At 40.6% G+C, this 20,264-nt stretch overlaps 1 protein-coding gene across 1 annotated transcript; it reads left to right on the top strand.

The window, feature by feature from the left end:
* The first annotated feature begins 11,555 nt into the window (after positions 1 to 11,555).
* On the top strand, positions 11,556 to 19,646 carry MFAP3L (microfibril associated protein 3 like). Its single transcript, XM_024194168.1, has 2 exons — positions 11,556 to 11,960; positions 18,633 to 19,646. The coding sequence occupies exons 1-2, from the start codon at positions 11,678 to 11,680 to the stop codon at positions 19,493 to 19,495; spliced, it is 1,146 nt and encodes a 381-aa protein (XP_024049936.1). The 5' UTR covers positions 11,556 to 11,677; the 3' UTR covers positions 19,496 to 19,646.
* The last annotated feature ends 618 nt before the right edge of the window (positions 19,647 to 20,264 follow it).

Here is a 20,264-nt window from a genome sequence, read left to right as displayed (position 1 = left end):
AAGCTGCTTTGTCCATGTAAAAAAATATATTCTTAAAAATTGCAGACAGGAAGCCTTCTAGTTAATTTGTTCTCTAAATGTATCTGGCTAGATGTCCACTTTACATGGAATAGATCAGGGGTAGGCAACCTATGGCACGTGTGCCGAAGGCGGCACGCAAGCTGATTTTCATTGGCACTCACACTGCCTGGGTCCTGGCCACTGGTCCGGGGGACTCTGCATTTTAATTTAATTTTAAATTAAGCTTCTTAAACATTTTAAAAAACCTTATTTACTTTACATACAACAATAGTTTAGTTATATATTATAGACTTATAGAAAGAGACCTTCTAAAAATGTTAAAATGTATTACTGGCACACGAAACCTTAAATCAGAGTGAATAAATGAAGACTCGGCACACCACTTCTGAAAGGTTGCCGACCCCTGGAATAGATGCTGGTGATACAATTTCATTTACACTGAAGTGTATCATGGGTTTTGCTCAGATGTTTGGCAGAGGTCCTCTACACTGCCGCACAAGAGATCCACACTCAATTCCTTAGGTCATCAAGGACTGGGGGAGATTCTTGAGGAATTTAATAATCCTTCCAGATAATTACAGAGCAGCAAGCTTCATCTACTCATTTTAGGTTGAATGGATTATGGGCCTTGAGGATGGTTTGGAGAGGGGTGGAATTTAGGTCCCGATCCAGTAAAGCACTTAAGCACCTGCATTCCTTTAAGTACAAGAGGTCCCATTGGCTTGGGACTATTTATATGCTTAACTGCTTTTCAGGATTAGGATCTCAAGTAGGAAGAACAATTATTGAGTGGGATTCTGCTGATCTGCTTTGCAGCTGTGTAGGTATATTATAAACCTAACTGTAAAGCAGCATTTTCTTTATTGGCTGTGAATTTCCTCCTAGTTCATTCAGTGTTAAAATATGATGTGCAGCTAGTGCTCCTTAAACAAAGGACTTCATCATAAAGTATGTCACTCATTTTAGAATGACATTTATGTCCATCACATTGTATATCTTATTGCTTGGCATTTTATAACTGTAACTTCTTAGTCTGAATCTCAATTTTGAAATAAAGATTACAGAAACCTTTACAAAGGGTAAAGAAAAGAAACCTGTCTCAAAACCTCCTGTAGTGTTAGTGCTGTCTGTAACAAGTAGCTTAGAAAGGTTTCTTTATTAATATGACTCTTCTCTGTAACATAGTTTTGTTATCTCCTCAGAGCCAGTGTATGTCTCTGAATTCTCCATTTTGCTTGCTTTTGTTATTTATTGTTGTTTGTCACTTTACAAACAAAAGGACAGGTTCCTGCCTAAAGTAGCTTAGTAGGGTCTTTAAGCTATAGACTCCTTTATACATTTACTTGTAAATAGCATTCCTAGTTAACAAAAAACAGATTAGTTTGCTAATACTGAATTGCCCTACTGACGGCCATTCCACCTAGTAATCCATCTCTGTCAGTGGTCAATACCACATGCTTCAGAGGAAGGTGCAAAAAATCACCGTAGTAGAGATTTATGTACATTGAAGTATGACGTTTTGTATCCCTTCCATACTTTTTTGACTAGCTTTCTTTTTTTAATCCTTATTACGACTGGATTTAACTAGATACTGTCATTTTCTATATAAATGCCCAGTTTATTTTTATTCTTGTTTCGCTCCTGGCTTTCATGTTATCTTGTGGCAATGAGTTTCACATGCTAATTGTGTGTTGTTTAAAACATTATTTCCTTTTATCAGTTTTAAATTTGCTGCCTTCGGTTTCATTAAATGTACCCTTGTTCTGGTATTATGCGAAAAGGTAAATAAGAGTGCCTGATCTATTTTCTCTATACTGTTCAATATTTTGTATACTTTAATCACATCCCCTCTTATTCATCTCCTCTCTGAGCTATATAGTCTTCTAATCTTGTTCTTAGACTAGTTCTGCTTTATCCTTTTTGAGATTAAGTTAAATTGAAGAGTTTCTGAACATGAGAAACCAAAACAATATGAGATAAAAGCACAACTTCAGATTCCTACTAACTACATACAAAAGAGAAATTCTTTTTATTATTCCAACACTTACACATAGCTTCTTGGGCATGTCTACACTTGCCATTTAAAGCGGAAAAATTCCCTTTTGCGTGCAAAAACCATGGGAGCATCTACACTTGCCAATGACTTTTTGCAGTGAAACTCAGAAGCTTCACCACAAAAAGAAAACCACCTCCACGAGAGGCATACAGTTCTTACCGGTGATGCTTTTGCGGTGATGTGCAAGTGAAGACATGTTCTTCCTGTTTACACAGATTTTAGCCTCCGGAGGATATACCACAATGCCTAGGTGACCACTCTGGTGAGCAGCTCTGCTGCTCTGATGCCAGGTAAACAGACATCCACCCCTCCCCCTGCAAAGCCCCTGGAACTTTGAAACTCCCCTTCCACTTATCTGGCCAGGTGACAATGCCTGCTCCACGGAGCAAACAATCCCCTGCTTGGAGCAATGCTGAGCTACTGGAGCTGATCAGTGTTTGGGGAGAGGAGGCTGTGCAGGGACCCAGATGCCCCGATCACACACACACACCCCTTCCCACAAGACCCATCGTCAAACTGGAGAGAACTGCACTGTTGGATAGCTGCCCTAGAGTGCTGCTCTTATCTGCAATGGAAGTGCTGCTAATTTAAACACTCTCTGACGCCTCAGGAATTAAGCGCTTTACTTTCACCGGTTCCCTATCACCGATGAAACTTACAGCGCAAAAACTCTGCAAATGTAGACATACCCCTTGTGTACTTAGAGATCTGGCCCTTCCCACAGTTACACAGTCTTCAAACAGGTCTTCTCGACGGCGCTTTCACTCCTTTCTCCTTCTTTAGACTTACATGGTAAGGCCATAGCCAATCTTTACTGGCTCTAGTCAACATCTAACTAAACTCTTACAGTTTATCCGTCTCGTTAATCTGTCTCCTCATTCTAGAATACCACTACCCAAAATTATAAAGGAATGCTAGAGGGGAGTTGCCATGGTGACTCCAAGTATCATTTCTAGAAGCTCTTAAGGCTTAGACACAAAACCCTCATTACTTCACATGTCCCTTGCTACTCTGTTTTTGGTGTCCCTAAGGCAATTCTCATATTTGTGCCTCTCACAGGTTGAGTATGACAGGGCTAAAGACACTTGGCTAGCCATGCAGCTCTGTCAGCGCACCTAAGGCCCTAACCTGCCTGTGAACATCCCTGGTATAAGTGGCAGAATGGTAGGATGTTTGTTCTCACAGGGACCCGAGGAGAAGGTTCTGAAAGATTCTAAAGGCAACTGAAATCAGCTGTAGAGACAGAGAAACATGCATCAAGCTGGAAGCTATTAAACCAGTCAAGGAATCAGGTGCCCGAAGTTCTAAGGAAACGGTTAAGTCATGCAACAATTGCCATCCTGACACTTACTAGCTAGAGACGGTAAAGAAGGAAACAAGAGAAAAGTCATCAGGGTATAAGCAAAGAAATATCCCAGAGGGACTGAGAAGATTCTGTCATGTCCCTTTTAGGACCACTGCTTTTAGGATGATAGCTTTATTAACAAGAGGATGACAAAAGCCAGACAACTTGCTACCAGTTGTGAATGAACTGTGTTACTATTCATCTGCCTGCCTAGGCCCCAACAGTTTAATCTTTTATTGGGTGGTTCACACTCATGAGCCTCTGAACTCCCAGTGATCTTTTGACCCTTCTGAATGACATAAATAAGTCCCAGTGTCTGCATTTCTGCTCCAGTAAAACCTATTAGCTTTTGACAGTTGTCCACTGTATAAACATATTGCCTCTAAGACCAGAAAAAGGGATGGGTGTGAAGAGAAAAAACAGTAAGTAGTATTTAAATATCAGGGGTTAACTTTAACCATGATTTTGTAGCATTGTCCTCATGACTGCCAGTCAGGTGGTGGTTTTTGTGCTGTGGACAACTGAGAACAAGGATGAAACCAAAGTTCTCTTTCCTTTTTCTTCATATTTACAGACCAAGCAAACTAACTCTGGACTGTTAGTGTTCCTCAAACTATAGAGACACCATTTACCCATTATACAATGAGTTGATTTCTTTTGGTTTGCTGTTGAATTGAATAACCTCATAGCACTAAATAATAGGGATACATGTTATTATTAGAAGGAGAACAAATTAATATAGACATAATAAGCCAGAACAAGGTATGCGTCAATGTCTCTCATTTATGTACCCCTGTTCAGAATGACCAGTTGATGGAGCACAAATTCAGTACTTCTGAGTGCAGTCTTTTCATCCCCTATCAGTTTATTTGGTTTTTCAGGGGTAAAACGCCAGCTGTGCACTTTGGGTATGATATTAAAAATAAAAACCCAACTGGTCAATCAGAATATAGCTGCATGCAATTGATATCCCCAACAGTCTCTGAAATAACAAGAGAAAGACCTCCCAACTTGGACCAGTGTTTATTCCTGGGAAGGAAAATTTACAAGCCTTATAGTTCCTCTCTGCTGTATTGTGCAGATAAGAGGAAATGCCTATAAATATTGGCCATATATGACTGGGGGAACATTGACAGTGCAGCATGCTCTGGGAAACTCCCCCACATAAACAATATACAGTTAACACCCAAACAGAGTTTGTGGTCATGTCACCTGAAAGAGATGTATGCCATGCTTCCCTCAGATGACACAATTTCCAGTGGAATTCTCTAAGGAAGTTAATGCTGATTCTTGCAGTATTACTTTTAGCTGTTCAGTTTCTACCTGCTTTGTGGGGGAAGGGGAGGGCGAGAATACTAGTTCAGACTGGAGACCAATGGCAGATGTGTTGTTGTGAGAAAGGTTGCCCAAAACAGCACGTGGATGGGCAGATGCTGCACATGTGTGTGCCAAGAGCCCTGGGTGAATGCTGAGATTCCTCATGGATCCTCAGATTCCATCCTAGTAGGTGATCATATCTTCTCTCTGTCCCAAGGAGATAACCCAGCACAGCTAAAGAAGTTCTTTCCCCTTTCCACAGGAAGGAGATAATTTGACCATATAAGTAGGGTGTTTTGTTTTGTTTTTTTTAAACTTCTTTAGACTTGAAGTCTGATTAATTCAATAATTGGCTTATACAGATGTGTCTGTTCATGTGCCAAAGACAGAAATAACTACATTATTTACAGTGACAAAGATAATCATTTATAATTTTTCCCCATTCTGTGACAAAAATGCCCACATCACAGTTATTGGGTCTCATGAAAATGATGGGATTAATTTGTGTACTTAACAAAGTGTACTGCTTCAGCTGTTGGGATTTGGGGAGAGGTCGGAAAACATTTCAGGATGCTGGGTTTGGGCCTAATGAACTCAATGGAAACTTGGACTGAGTGAGGACTGGAGGATCGGATTCAATCTGCAGATGTGGGGGTCTCAATCAGGACCTATTTTGTGTTTCCATTCTTTGTTCCTCTCTAATAGCACTTTGGCACAGACAGAAGAGGATTTCCTATAATGTTTAGTTACCCTGGTGTCTTTTATAGTGTCTGAAAACATTTGTTGCCCAAGCCCCAAGTCCAAAACACTGTTTAGGATTTTTCAGAAATGCCTGACCTTTGCACCCTGGAAAGTATTTAGCACTCCTCGGGAAACCTTCCGCACGCTGCAGATGGAAGCAGACCGAGATTGCTGTTGTCTCCATCCATTCTGGTTTGAGAATATCACCGGATAAGCTTTTGATAAATGGTTGGATTAATTTTATTTACTTCAAACTGAAATGCATCTATAAGGGTACTTTCAACTGTTTTAACATTGTACAATCCAGAAATCCCATGAGCGACTGAGGGTCTAAATGACTTACGCAAGGTCACACAGCAAGTCAGTGGCAAAATGAGAAATAAAATTCAGAACTGCTGACTCCTAGATCTTGCTCTTACCACTAGAGGTAAAACTATTTAATTTTAAAATGTTATGGACCATACCTTGATGATGTATTTTCAAAGTAGATATTCTTCATATTTGACTATGGACAAAACTTGGAAAAAGTTCATTGACTGAGTTTGAGTTCTGACAATACATTTACACCGTACATGCAGCCTATCAGAAAAGTGTAGTTTGGAATCTTTAGTGATGATCCATCCTGGTAAATAGAGGAAAATGTTTCGCTACTCTAACAACAATAATGCCAATTTGTGTGTAATCAAGTTAATTGTTCCGTGTTGTAGAGATGGGGAAAAAACTCAGATGAGTATTGCCAGGGAAGGACAAATTCAGTTTAGAATAGAGAAAAAGAGGCCTTTTTAATTTTATTGCTCCTTTAATATATGAAACTGACCTAGTTTTGCCAGCAGTCATATTTTGTCCTTGCTTAGATGCCACAGTGATTTCCATTGTTAACCAAAATCCTTAAATAAAATCAAACTGCTTTGCAAGGGAAAATGGAGACTTGGAAATTAATTAGATGTTTGCAGTTCTCTATATTTAGATCTCAGTTAGAATAGTTTATTTCTGCTAATGAACTAAGTTTTGCTGAATTTGAATGGCTAATCTTATGAAACTTATCAGTTGACCCCTTGTAGTTAATGTTAAACCATATTGTGGTGTCTGTATTCCTTACACCATCCTATGGGTGGGATTTTCAGAAGTGCTCAGCTTTGGACTAACTCTACACCTATCAAAGTCCATGGTAAAACTCCCACTCACTTCACTGCGAGCATAGTTAGACCAATACTGAGTGCTTTTGAAAACCCCACCTTACCTGCAGAAACTCCAGCCACTTTATAGGACAGTACTCAAGGGGTTGTCAAGGGATGGTAGTGCCCAAAGAAGCCGTAGCAAGAATTACATCTCTAGTGGATATTTTTCCTTTTTAAATGTAACTTAATAAAAACTAAGTTAAATGTGTTTCTGAAATATTATATTTTAAGTATATTCCTCCAGCTTGGAGAAACTCCACCATTCATACAGAACTTAAAGTCTGGCAGTAGCCTCAGCAAAGTGAATAATCCAAGATGCTTTACCATGCGTGCTGTGGTATGTAGGCACAATTGCATGTGTTAAAGAAATAAAAACCAGATCCTACAACCCTTATGTAAGTAGTCCTTACTTAAGCTGTTGACTTAAAGAGGACTGTTTATGCAAGTGCGGTTGAAGGATGATGGCATGGTATCCTCTCTCACTGAAGATACCTCTCTCACAGGTATTAGGAAGAACCAGATGATAGTAAAGCAGGATTGGATAGTTGAGTTTGTGATCACTGGGAAAGCCACATGGTAAATTGCCTCGCAGGTGCAAAGGTTGCAGATCTCATGAGACATCTAGACAGACTTATCTGTTCTGCTGGAGAGGAGTCGGTGGTCCTGGTAAATGTAAGTACCAGTGGCATAGGGAAAGGTTGGAGAGAGGCCCTGGAGGCCAAATTTAGCCTCCTAGGTAAGAGATTAAAGTCCAATACTTCAATGGTAGCATTCTCTGAAATGCTTCCAATTCCACATGCAGGACCAGAAAGACATGCAGAACTGCAGGAGCTATATGTGTGGATGAGATTATAGTGTGGGGAGGAGGGTTTTAGGTTTGTTAGGAACTGGGGAATCTTTTGGGAAAGGAGGCGCCAATACAGGAAAGATGGTTCTACCTAAACCAAAATGGAACCAGACTGCTGGTGTGTAACATTAAAAAGGTTGTAGAGGATTTTTAAACTAAGGGCTGGGGAAAAGCAGACAGGTACAGGGGAGCATATGGTTCAGACAGAAACATCCCTCAAGGATGCATTTATTAAAGAAGAAAGTCTATATCATGGTAAAGAAGATAGGAAAGAAGTTGGTAAAGTACAGGTCTGAGCTAGTGAGGAACAATCAAACTTGAAAGAGTCCTATTTAATATAAACATGAAGGCAAGCAAATGAATATTGACAAAATGTACAACTGCTTGTATACAAATGCTAGCATCTAAATACTAAGATGGGTGAACTGGAGTGCCTGGCATTATATGAGGCTGTTGATATAATAGGCATCATGGAAATTTGGTGGAATGAGCATAATCAATGGGACATGGTAACTCGAGGGTACAAAATACAATGACAGAGTAGGTTGTGCTGGTGAGGGAGTGGCACTATATATGAAACGAAAGCACAGCATCAAATAAAGTAAACATCTTAAATGAATCAAACTTTACTATAGAATCTCTATGGATAGAAATTCCATGCTTGAACAATAAGAGTATAGCAGTAGGAATATACTACCAACCACCTGATCAGGATGATGATGGTGATTGTGAAATGCTCAGGGAGATTAGAAAGGCTGCAAAGGCAGAAAACATAATAATAATGGGGGATTTCAGCTATCCTCATATTGACTTGGTATATCATCACCTCAGGAAGGGATGCAGAGAGAAATTTTCTAGACACCATAAATGACTGCTTTTTGGAGCGCAGCTTGTCCTGGAACCCACAAAGGGAAACACAATTCTTGATTTAGTCCTAAGTGGAGCACAGGATCTGGTCCAAGAGGTGAATATAGCAGAACCGCTTGATAATAGCGACCATCATGTAATTAAATTTAACATCCTTGTGGGGGGGAATGCCAAAGAAACCCACTACAGTAGCATTTAATTATAAGGGGAACTACACAAAAATGAGGAAGATAGTTAAATGGATATTAAAAGGAACAGTCACAAGAGTGACATGCCTGCAAACTGCATGGAAACACCATAATAAACATTAAAAACACCATAATAGAGGCTCAAACTAAATGTATAATCTGAATTAAAAAAAACAGAGGACCAAAAAAATGCCACCACGGCTAAACAGCAGAGTAAAACAGGCACTTAGAGGCAAAAAGGCATCCTTTAAAAATTGAAAGTCAGATCCTAGTGTTCAAAATAGAAAGGAGCATAAATTCTGGCAAGTCAGGTGTAAAAGTATAATAAGGAAGGCCAAGAAAGAATTTGAAGAGCTAAGGACACAAAAACTAGCAGGAAATATATTTTTAAGTACATCAGAAGCAGGAAATCTGTCAAACAATCAGTGGGACCACTAGACAATCAAGGTGCTAAACAAGCACTCAAGGAAGACAAGACGGGTGCAGAGAATCGAAATGAGTTCTTTACATTGGTTTTCACTGCAGAGGATGGGGGAAGATCTCCATATCTGAACCATTTTTTTTAGGTGACATATGTGAGGAACTGTCCCAGATTGAGGTGCAATAGAGGAGGTTTTGGAACAAATTGATAAAGTAAACAGTAATAAGTCACCAGGACCAGGTGGTATTCACCCAAGAATTCTGAAGGAACTCAGATATAAAATTGCAGAACTAGTAACTGTGATATGTAACCTATTGGTTAAATCAGCCTCTGTACCAGATGACTGGAGGGTAGCTAATGTAACACCAGGTTTTTAAAAAGGCTGCAGAGGCAATGCTGGCAATTACAGGCCGGTAAGCCTAACTTCAGTACCAGGTAAATTGATTAAAACTATAGTAAAGAACAAAATTATCACACACAGAGATAAATACAATATGTTGGGAAAGAGTGAACATGGCTTTTATACAGGGCCGCCCGGTGGGGGGGGGGGGGGGGGAAGTGTGGCAATTTGCCCCAGGCCCCACAGGGGCCCCCACGAGAGTTTTTCGGGGGCCCTGGAGCGGGGTCCTTCACTCGCTCCGGGGGCCCCGGAAAACTCTCGCAGGGCCCGGGCCCCTGCCGCTGAAGACCCCAGGCCTCCTGAATCTTCTGGGTGGCCCTGCTCTTATAAATGGAAGTCATGCCTCATCAATGTATTAGAATTCTTTAAGGTTGTCAACAAACGTGGACAAATGTGATCCAGTCAATATAGGGTATTTGGACTTTCAAAAAGGTTTAGACAAGGTCCCTCACCAAAGGCTCTCGAGCAAACAAAGCAGTCGTGATATAAGGGAAGGTCCTCTCACGGATCCGTAACTGGTTAAAAGATAGGAAACAAAGGATATGAATAAATGGTCAGTTCTCACAATGAAGAGAGATAAACAACGGGGTACCCCAAGGATCTGGACTGGGACCAGTGCTGTTCAGCATATTCATAAATGATCTGGAAAACTGGGTGAACAGTGAGGGGTCAAAATTTGCAGATGATACAAAATTACTCCAGATAGTTTAGCCCAAAGCTGTCTGTGAAGAGTTACTATGGGATCTCCCAAGACTGGGTGACCGAGCAACAAAATGGTAGATGAAATTCAGTGATGATAAATGCAAAGTAATGCACATTGGAAAACATAATCCCCTACTATACATACAAAATGATGGGGCCACTTTCTTGGAGTCATCGTGGATAGCTCTCTGAAAACATCTGCTCAGTGTGCAGTGGCAGTCAAAAAAAGCTAACATAATGTTAGGAGTCAGGATAGATAATAAGACAGAAAATATCTTCATACCACTATATAAATCTGTGGTACACCCACACCTTGAATACTATATGCACATCTGGTCACCCCGTCTCGAAAAAGATATATTAGAATTGGAAAAGGTATAGAGAAGGATAACAAAAATGATTAGGGATATGGAACAGCTTCCATGTGAGGAGAGATTAAAAAGACTGTCACTGTTCAGCTCAGAAAACAGACGACTAAGGAGGATTATAAGAGAGGTCTATAAAATCATGAATGTTGTGAATAAAACGAATAAGGAAGTGTTATTTACCCCTTCAAATAACACAAGAACCCAGGGTCACCCAATGAAAATAAGCAGCAGGTTTAAAACAAACATAAGGCAGTACTTTTTCACAAAACACACAATCAGCCTGTGGAACTCGTTGCCAGGGGATGTTGTGGAAGCCAAAAGTATAACTGGGTTCAAAAAAGAATTAGATAAGTTAAAGTAGGATACAGGAGTGCTGGAATAATTTTTATAGTGGGGGTTCTGAGAGCCATTTAACCAAACTGTAAACCCTATATAGAATAGAAACCACTTCAAGCCAGGGGATGCGGCAGCACCCCCTGCACTGCTAGTTCCAGCACCTATGGAACTATTGGCTATTAGCCAAGATGGTCAGGTGTCTCCATGCTCCAGGTGTCCCTAAACCTCTGACTTCCAGAAGCTGGGACTGGACAACAGGGGATGGATCACTTGATAATTGTCCTGTTGTGTTCATTTCCTCTGAAGCATCTGGCATTAGGTTATGTCGGAAGATAGAATCCTGGACTAGATAGATCATTGGTCTGACCCAGTATGGCTTTTCTTATGTTTTTATGATAGAACCAATAATGGCAACATTAATGTGACATGGCTTTTTTTTTTCCAGTTTAGATGATTGCTTAGGATTAGTTTGTATGTAGAATCTTCAGACTAAAACTGCAACTGCTGCTACAGCTAAATTGATGCTACGTGTCCAGGTGATAAATCCTCCTCCTACATTTGTCACTTTTAGCAGTGCTATTCTTGGGAAAATGTATGCATCTTTTTCCAGTAAGAATGGGGATGGTGATAACATTAGTCTTTGGGTAAGACACTAAAATGATGTGTGTCACATGCATTCATGGGTATCTCATTATTTTAAAAAGAACTTTTGTAATGGAATATTTATGTCTCATTTTTAAAAATTTATTTATTTTATAGGATTTTTTTTCTTAAATGTAAATCTTCGTGGATCAAGGTAAAACTTTCCTGTGATTTGCTCAGCTTAGAAGGCTGCATTCAACAGACAATTTCCTATCCCAGCTCTCTTCTGAACAGCCTACTGAAGAAAGATGAACATGCTGAACAGCCACCACTTTTTGAACTTCTTGCCTACCATACGCCTTTTCATCTTATTAGCAGCTTTGACAGCTGCTGAGGATATGACTAGTAGCACTTTAAATCACACTGACATGAACTTGGGATCTGTACCTGTGATTATCTCCATAGTTGATCATATTACAGTCAAGGAAGGGAATAGTGCCTTGATTGACTGCAATGTCCAAGGAAATCCTGCTCCACATTACAAATGGTACAATTCCAATGGTTGTTTGCTGAAGGAAGAAGAGAACAGTGGTAAGGCTTTTATGCTCTGATTAATTTCTTACAATCTAACAAGGATCTTGGCATCCACACTTTGTTTATAATGGACTTTATTATTATATATAGACACATGTGTGTAAACGTAACAACCTTATTGTGTTATGCTTTCCTGTGAGGAGGTATGAAAAAATGGCAGTCTCCTGGGGTCATGGCAGCTGTAAATTCATTTGTATACACTCTGCGAGAAAACAATTACAGATTTTAATGTTTTTTGGTTTGGGGGTTTTTTTGTGGCCACACACAGCAGGAAACAAAAAAGCTGAAGAGATAATATAGAAACAAAAAGGAAAGGATTCTTTTCATCAGCAAATTTGGGTTTGGATCCTAGTCACCACTCCGTTCCCTTTGCTCTGCTCTGGTGGCAAAGAGAGGATACAAAATTGGCTTAAGAGCTAGGTAGGGATTCCCTTTCCATATAGGAATCCCAGGGTGGCATGAAAATACAGAAACATAGCCACCTCTCTGCCACCTTTGCCTGACCCCACTCCTGCCACTGTGAGAGTATCAGGGGACAGGAGAAGGTATGGCCAGAGCACACTGCATTCCAGTGATCCTGGGACTTAAGAAAAGCCGTAGGGGACATAGGGAGGGGAGTCTTTCCAATCACTGCAAGTTGCACTAGGACTACTCATATGCTTAATGATAATAAGTAAGGCTCTGTGTTTGTCACGGAGGTCATGGATTCCGTGATCTCTGTGATTTCTGCAGCAGCCCGTACGGATGGCCCGGGAGCCTCCTGAGCAGCTCGGGCAGCCCCTGGGCCAGTTGCACCAACCACTGCTGGGGCAGTCTTGGGCCCCCCCATCCCCCAGCAGCAGGAGTTTGGGTGTGGGGGAGCTCAGGGCTGAGGGTTGGGGTGCAGGACAGAGCTCAGCTGGGGGGGGGGCTCCCCAGAAGGGCGACAGGAACTCCCCTCCCTCAGCTTCTAGCTCCATGCTCTGCCTCCGCCCGCAGGCTCCGCTCCCACAGCTCCCATTGGCCATGGGTCCCAGCCAATGGGAGCTGCAAAAATGGGGCTTGGGGCAGAGTGGAGGCCGCACATGGAGCTAGGAGCTGGAGAATGCCGCTTCCCAGGAATCGGGTAGGAAGTCTGCCCCAGCCCTGCCACACGCACCCCAAGCACCTGCGGTGCCCCCCTGAGCCGCACCCCCCTCCCACACAACCGGGCCCCTCCTGGCCACATCCCCTGCCCCGAGCACCCATGGTGCACCCCCCCTTGATGCCTCCCTGAGCCGCCCCCAAGTTTTAGTCAGGGGTGTATAGTAAAAGTCATGGACAGGTCATGGGCCTTGAATTTTTGTTTACTGCCCATGACCTGTCCATGACTTTTACTAAAAATACCCGTGACTAAAATGTAGCCTTAATGATAAGTACATGCTTAAGTCCTTTGCCAGGTCCTTTGGGACCTTCGTATTACATAAACTTATTTTTATGACATTTAAATTTGGGGATAAATGTAAGTGCACATTATTCCTTTAAGATACAAGTAAGGTTATTGTAGTTTTATGAAGAGCCATATTGTCCATGTAATAGTTTCATGCTGACCACATTAAACACATCATAATGAAATAAGGTTTTGAGTTATTCACATTAAATGCAGGATGACTTGTCTTATCAATAGCTGACCTGAGAGAAAACCCTGATATGATGCAATGATTGACCCAGCTGTGTGCACCACGGCATAATGTTTCTGTAACAGCTTTCTGTATTGTGTCTTGTACTAACATATTTATCCATATGGGTACAGAAAGGAACTGACTGAGCTTCAAGCATAGTGTGTAGGAGATAAGGCAGCGTATTGTAATTAGTGCTTTGGAGAGCTTTTACTGGAACTCTCAGAAATAGTACTGAACAAAGCACTGTAAATTGCAGGGGTAATATTAAGGCATTATATCACTTCAGCTTAAATTTCCAGTATTACAAGTTGTTTGTCCAGGAGGAAACATACCATCTCCTCCTATAATGGGTGTTTCCTAGCACAAGCTTTTTCCCTAGTGTGTGTATTACTATATTTAAAATGTAGTGCTGAATTGTTCTCATGCAACAGGAAAAGCTCTACACAACAGTGTGGGCAATGAAAGGGGCGAAAATAATAAACAACCAAAAAATACTGTGTTATGGACAATTTGTGCTTGGAATCCACATGGTTTGACTTAACTGCTATTAGTACTTCCCAAGGTTAAAACAAGTGGTTGCCTAAGGGACCAAAATGAATGTTCACTGTGGGTATAACTCAGCCAATGCAGAGAATTCATGCAGGACCCTTTGCACCACTTAAGACCCATTTAAGCCTTTAAATATGAGACTTAAGTGGTACATAGGGCCAAGTGTAGGCTCTCTGCACTGTCGCTCTGTATGCCCAACTGAGAACTTTAAAGGTTGCATAATTTTCCAGATTGTTGACGGCAGCAAAAACCTGTGTGCCAACACTAGTACCTTCTCTACACCCAGAATAGTCTTTGTTTCTCAGCAGGCTTGTGCTTTCTGCCAGAATCTTTTGGCACAAAACCAGACACTGTCTAAATGCAATTATGTCATTTGTAACAGCTGCAGCAGGAATACATCAGCAAGCCATTTTGTGATTTTACAATGAATAAAGATCCTACTGATTAAGAAGAGGCTTAGCAATACCAATGCTTTATATATTACACTATATTATAAGTGGGGCCACCTATTATGAAGGTTGCCTGACACTTCCTTTTATAAGACCCTATTTTTAGTTGCTTATAACTTTGCCAAACTATTACCATTTGGGCTGAAATTTTCCATGCTGGGTGTCTGCCTCAGACTGAAATTTTCTTTAAAAAAAAAAATCAGCAAAACCAGTTTGGCTGTTTCCAAGGATGAGGTTAAAGAAAGATGTGTTGTCTTGTCCATGTTAAATTTGGCCTCATTGTAAACTATTGAAAAAAAAACATTGCAGTTCACACATGCTTGGTAGAGATTTGCTAGCACTTCGGAGCTAAATTCTCCCAAAGATTGTGTTCTCATTGGACATGCTCTAGCTCACAGTTGACTTTCCCTGCAGTTGCAGCTCTGTGTTTCTATAGGTAGGACCAGGACCAGGCATTGGAACTGCAAGCGAAACTGTCTCTCCTAGACTCTCAGTGATCCTCATGATGTCCAAGAGAAGGAAGTTGCCTGATTCAAATGTACAGGGGACAAGAGCTGGATAAGGGGGTGAGGTGGTGGTGGAAATAGATTGTGACAAGGTGCTTGGAGAGTGTTGCGGGGACGAGCTTAGATGCTGGTAAGGGGGGGCGGTAGAGGAAAAAAGAAAATGGGAGTTGGGATAGGCAAGGAGATTGGGTGCCAAGGAGACTGGGAGCCAAGAAGCTTAGGAGCCAGTGAGGGGGAAACTGAGATCACATCAGGAATGGGGGTAGATAGGGACCGGCTGGGCAAGTAGACTGAGACTGGGAATGAGGGGGGGAGTTGGGCTGGGGAGGGAAGGGAAACAGATGTGTTGAGGAGCCAGGATGCGGGGGGAGAACTGGAAGTGGCTGGGTAAGGAGACAGACTTGGGATTAGAAGCCTGAAGAGCAGAGACTGGGCTTGGCAAGGTGAAAGGATGGGACTGGGATAAGGATCCCGGGGTGGGAAAGAGACAGGATTGAGACATGGACAGATTAGAGGAGACAGGATAGAAGGAGTCAAGCTTATGGGGAATGGGTCAATGGGTCTGTGACCACTAGTACACACTGCCCTCCAGAACAAGTCACCATTCCTCACCATCTCGCAATTCCTGCATCTGACCTTTCCTTTGTTGTCAGCAAAAATCCACTGGCAGAGTTTGTGTCCCATCTCCCTTTAGTGCTAGCGCATATAGAGACTGAAAACCTACAGCTGCTATCAGTTGCTCCGTTAGTTCAAGTGGCAGAGGTCTGTGCGGCGGATCTACAGGTTTCAACCCTGCTGATGACCAAGCAGTATAATGGGTCAGTCTATATGGGGGTCAGTATAATGCCACACGATGGAATTTCTGTTTTAGAAATTTGCTTTTTAAAAACTTAGGAAATGAGACACATGGGGGGAAAAAAACCCAAAACCCTGTGTTCAAAGAATGTTAAGGTTGCAAAGCCAGACACTCAAAAGTTAGGAAATGCCAGAATTAAAATTGCCTGTAATTTTGTGTAAAATTAATGTGTAATGTGTATGCATTATGATACAGTCTTTAATTACATGGCCACATGCCGCTTTTTTTCAACAGGACCTCAGTTCCCAAGCTTCAAAATGGGATAATAATACCATCTATTCTTGCTTGACTTCACAGTCTTAGCATTCTTTTAATGTAGTGGTTTTTGGATATAATAGTATAGAGAATTCCACACCCCAGCCTAAAATATTTTATATGGTTAGACAAAAAAACGTTAGGGCTCAGTTCTGACACCCGTACTCATGTTGAGTAGTACCTTACTCTGTAAGTTGTCTCCTTGTAATCAGCTGAGCTACTTACATAGTAAGGTACTCAATGTAAATAAAGGTGGCAGAATCAGACCATAGTTAAGATTATTTAACTAATGATACATTTATTATAATATTGTTAGAATACTAAATTAATCTAAAAAGTACATTAACTACAAAGTTCCACACTTCTTATTACTAATAACTAACTTTCTAATGTACTAGAGAATTTATATATACGGTCGCTATGAACATAACTGTACTTTAACATTTTTGTTTTGTTTCCCTATTATTTTAATCTGCCTTTGTGTATTTTATTATTTATACTGTGGCTTAGTACACAGCATGTCTAGAACTTCTTCTTTCCATAATGTTATGTACAAAGTAACACCTGTAGACATGGAAAATTCTGACTAGCTTACAATGTTTGGAGGGTGAGGTCCTGGTACTGCAAAGACTTACCCACCTGCTCATCATTACACACTTTGATTAGTATTGGGAGTTTTCAGACATTGCAAACTCCATAAGAATAAGAGTGCAGAACTAATAATGTTGGTTGAAAAATAATTAGGAACGCCAAAAAAAGTTAAGTAGGCTTATGCATAGATTTTCACTGAGGATAAATGTGCAAACTAACTATGAAACCTTTAGGATGAGCCATATTTTGAGTTAGAATAATTTTCAAAAAGAGGAAAGCCACTAATATTCCAAATTGAAGCTGGCTTGTCTGATTAATTTCAAATTACACATAATATGCTTCCGTAGCATAAGACTAAGAATCCAAGAACTAAAAGAAGCTTTTAAACAAACAAACAAATCTCTATGGAGAGAGAAGATGAAATCGGAGGGAGAGAGAATTAAATACACACGCACGCACACACACACCCCACATCAAGAGGTGAGGTTGTCAGTGCAAGCATTGCCACTGCTGTTGTGTCTGTGCCACTTTCTCTCTGTAATTGCAGATCCTGTGCCCCTGCCTTTAGCCACCCTTGTGCTGTTGTTCAGAGGATCAGCATAGAGATCCACTGTGTGGTATTCAGGGAGACACAGAAACATCCAGAATTAGTAAAGCTACACTGTCCATTTGTGCTCTACTCCCTGTCCATACTCTGGAATTTACTGCAGAGTTTAAGTGATGCAGGACCTTAAACCAGCCCTCCACACCCATGGTGAACATCATCTTTTAAGCCAGTCTTTCAATTTATCAAACCCACACTACAAACCAACTGAATAGGGCATACATATCTCCCTAGTGTCTAAATAGTGGTGTTTGTCACTTAAAGATGAAACCTAGTTATTTAATTGGGGGAGTGGGGAGGGAAGAGGAGCTAAGTCAATGTCCTTATAATATTAGGATGAGCAGAAATGGGAGCAGATTCAGATTTTTAAATTAAGTTATTTGAGCTCAATTTGATGATAATAAGTCAGCTATGGTAGGGTCAAAGCATGAAAAATTTGCACTTCTAACCCTTGCAGTAGAATGTAATGATCAAATGTATCAATAACGTTGCATAAATCAGTAAAGATTGCTCCCAATAAACCTCTTCAGATAAAAAAAAAATCCACCAACATGTGCACAAGATTTTACTGAGCAACAGCCTGATCTTGTTGGTGCCCTGCTCTTTCCTCTGTCGTCATACCCCTGCTGTCTTGTCACTTCCTTTGTCATGTCATGTTTAAAATTAGATTGTAAGCTCCTTGCATATTTTTTCTGCACTGTAAGATCCCTAGCATACTTTTGGGTGTGTTGTAAAGTTAACAGTAACAAGATGATAGGAGATACTATAACAAAACACCAGAAAATTTACAATCTTCATTGGATTCAACAATGGACTAGGTGACTTATCAGGTCTTCTATCTCAAACTTCTATTATTCATTAAAATTTAGCATTTTATGAAGTACCGCATGAGTTTGGGATGCTGTCCGCAGTAGGTAATTAGGTTTTTAACTTGTTTGACTATGATAGATATACAATACAGTTTATTGTGGATAGTGAGACATTTTTAAAATGCGATCTGAATATAATCAGTGATCTTCACAGTAGCGGAAATTGTATTGTGGTGAGATCCTAAAAGCAGACATGTTTTTGTGATGACAAGTGATTCACTCTAGTATAGTCTACATTATTGCCATTTTTCTAAATTCTGGAGCCAGTATGACAAAACTGATGATTAAAATGTGATACTTACCATATAAACAAATGTTTTGGACTGAATTCTTCTATATCTTTCCTGCAGGAAAATGGTGGTTTCTTGACAATGGGCTACTGAACATTACCAGCGTGTCTTTTGACGATAGAGGTAAATACACATGTGTTGCTTCTAACATCTATGGCACTGTGAATAATACTGTGACTCTGAGGGTCGTCTTTACCTCCGGAGATATGGGGATCTATTACATGATTGTCTGCCTCATAGCTTTTACCATTGTTATGATCTTGAACATTACCAGGCTGTGTATGATGAGCAGCCATCTGAAGAAAACTGAGAAAGCAATCAACGAGTTTTTCAGAACAGAAGGAGCAGAGAAACTACAAAAAGCCTTTGAGATTGCTAAGCGTATCCCAATCATCACCTCAGCCAAAACTCTTGAGCTTGCCAAAGTAACCCAGTTCAAAACCATGGAATTTGCTCGCTACATTGAGGAACTTGCCCGAAGTGTTCCTCTGCCACCTCTCATCATGAACTGCAGGACTATAATGGAAGAAATCATGGAGGTGGTTGGCTTGGAAGAACAGGGACAGAACTTTGTACAGCAAGCAGCAGAAGGCCAGGAGACTACTGATGGAGATGATATGTTTATGATTCCTAATGCACTAAAGCGCAGCGACTCTCCCACAGCTGACTCTGAGGCATCATCACTGCATGAACCACCACAGCAGATTGCGATAAAAGTGTCAGTTCATCAGCTGTCCAAAAAGGACTGTATAGATGACCAGTCACAAGACAGTGTGCAATTAGAAATTAAGGAAGAAGAGATTCCTCAAACACCAGCATCTCCTACTGACCCAATTCCTGAGCCTTCTACTGAACTAAACTCCAATGATATAGCATTGGCAACTGACAAAAATACGTGTTTTATTTATGAAAGCCATGTATGATAATTACTCTGTGAATCTATGCATAGCAAGAAAATCAGGTGGAGCTCCTTTAAAAATAGATATTATACTTGCCGCTAAGCCTTACCTGGAGACTATCATAGCAAAAGCATGCATGTGGATTATTTGATATTTTCTTCTTTGAGTTAATTTTACTATGATGTATGACAGAGTAATTACTATTATATTAATATTAATTGCTCTTTTTGGTTTAGGAGTTTTTTTCAGAAACATTTACCTCAGCAATTTCTAGGTTGTTGTCAACTTCAGTGACCTCCTGGAAGTCATTTGTAGTGTTAAAGACACTTAGATTTACTAAACATAAAAGTGTTCTTCATTTTTCTCCTTCCGCTTCCTCTCTTCCATCTGCTGCATTTTTGTGAAACTGTTCCCATGAATTTGAAACATTGCCCAGGAGGCAGGATTTCAGTAGCCAAATAAAATCCTAGTTAGATCCCATTTACCAAGCAACTTTGCCAAGCTGCATTGTGAATTAGAGGGCTATTAAAGAAGGTTAGATCTGTCTTTTTCATTTGAGACTATTTTATTTATGTTTAGACAGTGGGGAAATAGGTTTCCCTACCCCTTAGACTGAAGAAGCCAATAAGTGTTCATTCACACAGATGATATACAATGTATTTGTTTCTACAGAAGAGAAAGCACTTTATTTCTGCCAGAAGACTACAGTACAAACGCGGAGTAGATTTTTTTCATATATTTAACCATCTGTTGACTTTACCAGAAGTTTATATCGAGAAGGACTATGGGTGTC

This window comes from Terrapene carolina, unplaced genomic scaffold (genome assembly GCF_002925995.2).
Source record: "Terrapene carolina triunguis isolate 2854851 unplaced genomic scaffold, T_m_triunguis-2.0 Scaffold66, whole genome shotgun sequence".
Lineage (NCBI taxonomy): Eukaryota > Metazoa > Chordata > Testudines > Emydidae > Terrapene > Terrapene triunguis.
This window is presented reverse-complemented; position numbering and strand designations above follow the sequence as displayed.